Source organism: Gossypium hirsutum, chromosome A05 (assembly GCF_007990345.1).
Source record: "Gossypium hirsutum isolate 1008001.06 chromosome A05, Gossypium_hirsutum_v2.1, whole genome shotgun sequence".
In the NCBI taxonomy this organism is placed as follows: Eukaryota; Viridiplantae; Streptophyta; class Magnoliopsida; order Malvales; family Malvaceae; genus Gossypium; species Gossypium hirsutum.
Genome location: NC_053428.1, coordinates 101,935,558 through 101,941,829, shown reverse-complemented (window position 1 = coordinate 101,941,829; position 6,272 = coordinate 101,935,558). Strand labels below are relative to the sequence as shown.

General features: G+C 30.8%; 2 protein-coding genes across 2 annotated transcripts; one reads left to right on the top strand and one right to left on the bottom strand.

Moving 5' to 3' along the window:
- Positions 1-1,091: 1,091 nt before the first annotated feature.
- On the top strand, positions 1,092-2,477 carry LOC121229603 (uncharacterized protein At5g19025). The gene has a single exon (XM_041114299.1). It carries the CDS (start codon positions 1,463-1,465, stop codon positions 2,165-2,167), a length of 705 nt encoding a protein of 234 aa, XP_040970233.1. The 5' UTR covers positions 1,092-1,462; the 3' UTR covers positions 2,168-2,477.
- A 2,293-nt stretch (positions 2,478-4,770) lies between these two features.
- LOC107960359 (E3 ubiquitin-protein ligase SIRP1) lies at positions 4,771-5,547 on the bottom strand. Its single transcript, XM_016896692.2, has one exon. It carries the CDS (start codon positions 5,365-5,367, stop codon positions 5,026-5,028), a length of 342 nt encoding a protein of 113 aa, XP_016752181.1. The 5' UTR covers positions 5,368-5,547; the 3' UTR covers positions 4,771-5,025.
- Between the last annotated feature and the right edge of the window lie 725 nt (positions 5,548-6,272).

Below are 6,272 nucleotides of genomic sequence, written 5' to 3'. Positions count from 1 at the left end.
GGAAAAATGCTCCACGTAGGGTGCATTTTTAGTGACATGTAAAAAAATGTCACTGAAAACGCGCCCAACTAGATGCATTTTCAATACAATGTCAGAAAAATGCATTGAAATCGCAACCAGATAAACGCATTTTTAGCTGGCATGGCACAAAAATGCATCTAGTTGGACGCGCTTTCACTTTTCTGACATTGCACTGAAAACTCACCTTATGTTGAGTGTTTTTCCACTATCAAATTCAACTCCTACAAACTTCCCACTCACCCATTAGATATTTCGAGATTCTCGAGATAATATTTTTTGAAAAATTTTGATCGACCTCAACTTGTCGTAAACTACGGTGATCAAAACTTAGTTCCATTTAGAAAAAAATACAAACAAAGAGTTAATGTAATTTGAGTTTTGATTTCAAATCAAATTAAATTTTACAATTCGAATAATTCAAATATATGATTGGTGTAAATACGATTATTGTAAATACCCTTTTGCTACTTGTCATTTATGAAAATTATACCAAATTGGGCTCTAAATAATTTCAAATTTTCGAAAATAATATTAATTTCATAACTCAATAAGTTATAAAAAGTTTCTAAAGAATATATAAAAAATTTAAAAAGTTAAATCCATTATTTTATAAACCCTAAAACCCTTAATCTTATAAAACCGTAATCTTAAACCCTTAACAAAAATCTAAATTCTAACCCTAAAATAATAAAATAACCTTAATTTATTTTTCCATTTTGTGGCCTAATTTCATAAATTTTAAAAAAACCAACTTAATCCTGTAATTTTTAAAAAAATAGGCTCTTTTTGTATTTTAGCTAGATTCCATTGGTGAGAAATGTTTTATAAAATAAAATATTAAAAAATAAAATAAAAAATAAAGGAAAAAGAGATGGAAGAAAGCTTAAAGAATGACCCACAAAAATCATGAAGACATTGTTGAAAACATAACTTTTTAAAATTAAAAAGAAAAAAGAAGAAGAAGAAGAAAGAAGCAAAGTTGAAGCCCATTCTAATAATCAAAAGCCCAAAAAAAAAGTTTCCATTTTTAATTTTTTTCTTTAAACGTGTAAAACAACTATAGTTTTTGTATATTAGCTGAAGAAATTTTTATGATAAAGAGAGACTTCCTTTGTTCCCTTTCTCTCTCTTCCCGTAGCCGGCCTGTCTTAATCTAATTCAGTTCCACTTCTTCTTTTGCTCTTCAATAATTCAATCTCAAATCTAAATATAGGATTGAAAATTTCCCAACTTTTTGGTGTTTTTTTTCTTTTAAAGGGATATAATCATTTGGATGCTAATTGAAGCACCTGATCTTGTTGAGGTGGAAATAATAAAGTTATTTCCCTTTGTTTTTTGAGCTTTTATGAGGTGGGTTTGGTCTGGATTTGGAGTTTAGGGTTGAAGGAAAAATTGATTTATTGGGTTCTCTTTGGAGTTAAATTTCAGGGTTTGATTTGAAATGGTATATTTCCATAGATCAATCTCCGTTTGCAATTCGGTTGACCTGATTTCTCCAATGGCAAATTCTGGGAATTCAAGTGATCTCATGATGAACCCCAAATCAGCGTCATCAAAGGGCAATTTTTGTAAGAAACAAAAGGTATTCAATCCACCAAGTTGTTTAAAAATCCCCTCTTGTGAAAGATCAAGATCTGCTGCCGTTGATGTTGTAATCTTAATTGCTGTGATTGCTGCTTTTGGAATCTTGTTGTTTCCAACTATAAAATGCGTATCTTTGAAAGTGATTGAATTCATTGAAGCTGCATATGATTTGGTTAGAGATGAAATGATGATATCTCCAATGATATATGGTTCCATAGGACTTGGTTTTTCTTGTTCTGCAATAGCTGCTTGGATTTTGCTTCTTTGTACAACTAGAAAATGTGGGAACCCTCACTGTAAAGGGCTCAATAAGGCCACCGAATTCGATATTCAGTTGGAAACCGAGGAGTGTGTTAAGAACTTGAGCCCTACAGTTAAAGATGGTGTTTCCAAAGAACTTCTCCAATTGCTGCACAATCGTCATAAGGAATTGGAAGCCGAGTTAAAGAAGCTGGCACCGGTTAATGGAAGAGCAGTGCTTGTGTTTCGAGCTAAATGTGGATGTTCCATTGGCAGATTGGAGGTTCCGGGACTGAAGAAGCAAAGAAAGATCAAGAAATAGGGTTTAAGGATACGATTAGATAGATGAATTTTAAATCAAATACAGAAACTATCTCATAATGCTGAGAGGAGTTTGAGGGCCTTCGCAAGTTATGTTGTCTTTAAATAAGCTTCTCATAGCAATAAGTTGTAAGGATTATATGCAGTCGGGTTATTAGTGGAGAAAATGAAAACCCTTTATTTTATAGCTATTTTAGGGAAATTTATGTTTTAAAGCTTATATGTTTGTGTTCTTAGCTTTGCAATTTATTTTTGTGTAGCTATAAATCATTGAAATTTGAATAGGCATTAGATAATCATGCTTTTGTTGAGCTGTTTGATTCTTGTTGTGTTACGAGAACTATTTGATCATGTTGCGGCTCGTACAAGGAGTCCGATAAGGAGTTCTAAGCTTCCTCAGATCTTATCCTCGATGGTTGGGGACTTCTGCTCCTGCAAGCCATATAGGTGTTACTCCCACCTCTTACTCTGATTTGATGTTTTAACCCTTGGGCAGGCAATGAGCATTATCTAAGTCCTTACTCTGAGTTTGATCCATGGGTCATCTCACAAAGGTTTGTGGAACAAAAGCAAGGTCCGGGATTAGCTCTCTCACTCGGGCATACTTTAGGGCTTAGCTACAAGGTCTTTTGAATCTTTGGTCTGTTTTACAAGTAATATTTCCTACATTTTCAGCTTCATAGTAGTGTACTGCTGATTACATCAACTTGGGGTAGTGAGAATTATTGCTCATACAGTTCCTGAACCAGATGACTTCGACAAGGTTATATGTCTTGCAAGTATTCTCTGCTGAATCTCCTACATTCTATTGTTGTGTACATTTGATAGTAGTATATCTTATCATATTCGATATTAACAAAGCCGATTGTTATATTTGCTTATGTTTTCTGTCGCTGAAGCATTACCAGTTTGCACTAAAAGTGCATTTTCCCTTGGTTCAAGCATATTCCGTTAAAGGAAGAAAAGGCTAGATGAACAGCATGCAGATATATCGCAAAGGTAATTTAGTTCCTTCCCTTCTTATGATTTTAAGCTGTTAGCAGTAAAGGATAAACCGATTTTGCTTTGCATGTCGGTTTAACATTGGTTCAACCTCTTATCTGTGTCTATGTTATGTTGCTCCAACTCTTATATCTTTCATAAAACATTTATGTAGGGACACGGCATGGGGATATGATTTACATTACAATCTTTAAAGATGATTTGAACATACCAGTGTAAAAGAAAGAAAGGATAGAGCATATTTTTGAAGATGTGGTTGGGAAGGGATAAGCACTACTACTTGCATGAATCGGCCATTATTGTTGATATATACAAATCACCGGATTCTTCTTTAGATAAAAAGATTGTAAACCTTAATTATATGTCATTATCCATGAGATTTCACCACTTGAGTTTGAGCTCGAATAAGTTCGTTTATCAATTTTTATAGCCAAGTTCAAACTCGAGCTTTAGTTTGACTCAATAATTAAGTTTAGGGTTAATAATATATATCAAGGACTATAATGTAATTTAATAATATAAAAATAATTTTAAACTTTTTTGTATAGTCTTATACAATTAATATTTTAGCAATCTAAGTGTCATATTTTATGCTTTATTCATGTGAATTATGCATATTAATTTTGACATAAAATAAAAATTTCTAACTATTTGTTTTATGTAAATAATGATCAACCGTTAAATAAATATATATATTAATATAGACAATATCTATGCATAAAATTTTATATTAACACCATTATTATGAAAAGCTCAATAGAATTGCAAGTCGTTTGAGTCAAGATATTGGATTTAGCTCGATCAATATCTCAAGCTTGGTTCGACAATTACTTGCTCGACAATTACTTGCTTGAATAGCTTGTAAAGACCAATGTCTTCTTTATACGCTTCCTAATATTACTAATTTTTTAAGTAATTTAATATTTTGAGCAAAATTTGAATTTTTGGATAAATTTACTCTGTTTTTTTATTATTTTTAATCAAATTTTATCTTTTTTTTCTTAAATAAAATTGAAATCTAATTAAAAAAATTTAAACATTTTTTATACAAGTGAATAATTACTTTACAATAAAAAAAGATTTTACAAATATTAGAATAAAAAATTGGACCTCATGCTAATGAGCTTGAAATTCACATAAGTTTACCACTAAATCAATGGGGTGATTAACAAATCTTAAACATTAAAGAGTAGATATAATAAATATAATTTATAAATTATGATTGGCGATATGAACTATTATAATCATTGTATATAAATTTGTTTTAAAATTACACTAAAATCATAACTTCCAATCAAACTATATAGTTACCATTTACCATGCTAAATAATTTTACATCCTTATAAACCCTATTAATACTTTGTGTTCAAAACCTTGATTTTAAACTTAAATTCTAATCTAAGTAAATAATTTGAACTTTTGATTTTTAGCAAAGGTATTTTTATTATATTTTCTACTTTAAAACATATATCTAGAATTGATGTTTTATTTTTTCAAAAACATTTTTTTAACAACAATAATAATTTCATTAAAATTTTCAAAAATACTTTATAAAACAATAATAAAAACTATCAAAATTTTAAATTTATTTTTCAACCTAAAAAAAAAATAATCTTATATTCAATAAATCAAAACACCCCTAAAATCTGAAATCAATATTGACTACTACCAGTATGGAAGATCATTGTGGTACTCAATACTAGTCCTGTAGAAGGCTATGCTTCAGCATCATCATAATAATTATCTACTCTACTCTGTACACTTAAGTCTCCTAAATAAAAAAGGCAAGAATTTTGATTAGTTTGGGTTCACAAAATCTCTGAAAGTATTGCTTCAGCTAAACACTCCTCACCATCATCATTGTTCCGACCTCAGACCTGAAGCCGTCATTGCTAATGCTATCAAATTAGCCAAGCTAGATACTCTTACAACCGACTGTACAATCTCCTGATTTCCCGATCCCAATATTCCCAAATTACTACTGCCCTCACCGCCGCCGCTGCTTTCACCCTCCTCACCCGGCATCACAAACCGACAAACCGGGCAGGACCGATTGATGCGCAGCCACTTTTCAACACAATCGGAATGAAACACATGCTTGCATGGCATCTCACTTCCTTCTTCTTCCTCTTTAAACTTTTCCAAACAAATCGAACAATCGTACCCTTCTTCCACTTTTTTCCTCGCAATTGCTTCCATGGCAGCCTTCAAAGCGAGGACACGCCCGCCCCGGTTTATTAAATAAACAAATTCAAATTCAAAGATTAAAGAAAACAATATTACAGAAAGAAGAAATTTTTAATTATGAATAACCAAAAAAAAAAAAACCAAGGATTATATATAGGATACGGTGGAGGCGTTCCCCCAAAGTTGAAGCAGTTTAGGGCTAGAGTTATGTTATTAAGATTTAGGCTACTATTCGGAAGTCCTCAAACTATTACATTATGTTCAAACAAGCCCTTTTGCTTCTTTGTTTTCAAATAAACTTCTAATTTATAATTTTGCCATTAAAGCACTTAATTACTTTTTTTAAAAATTTTAAAGTGCTTAATTTTAATTAAATGGATTTTAATTTTTTTATTTTTACATGTCATATTTTTATTAATTACAAATCTTTAATTCTAATATTTTACTAAGCCTTAACTTGATTGACATGTGAGTTCGAGGCATTGAAGTTCATTATTTTACTATTTATAAGTTGGGGAGAAGCTATGTGTAATTTTAAGTTTTGTGTCAAAAAAATTAAATATGATTCGAATCTATAATGAGATTGTTCTGAGAATTTATCTTTTCTTTCTGCTGTTATTTGGTCGGTTATAGCCGCCATTGTTATTCTATTAGAATATTGTATTACTTCTGTTATTTTGTTTGTTCTTTTGATTGATGTAATTAGCTGGATATATATATTATTGTAAAAATAAAATAAAATAAAGAACACACAAATTTTACGTGGAAAACCCTTTCGGGAAAAAACCACGGGCAGAGGAAAAGAAAATTCACTATGTCGAATTCGAATCATTACAAAAGGAAGAGACTATGTCTATTTATAGGCTTGTAAAGCCATATTCTAGTAAGACTAAAACACTTTATTCTAATCAATATCA

Coding starts and splice junctions, on each gene's coding strand:
- LOC121229603 (XM_041114299.1), top strand. CDS start 1,463: ATGGTATATTTCCATAGATCAATCTCCGTTTGCAATTCGGTTGACCTG.
- LOC107960359 (XM_016896692.2), bottom strand. CDS start 5,367: ATGGAAGCAATTGCGAGGAAAAAAGTGGAAGAAGGGTACGATTGTTCG.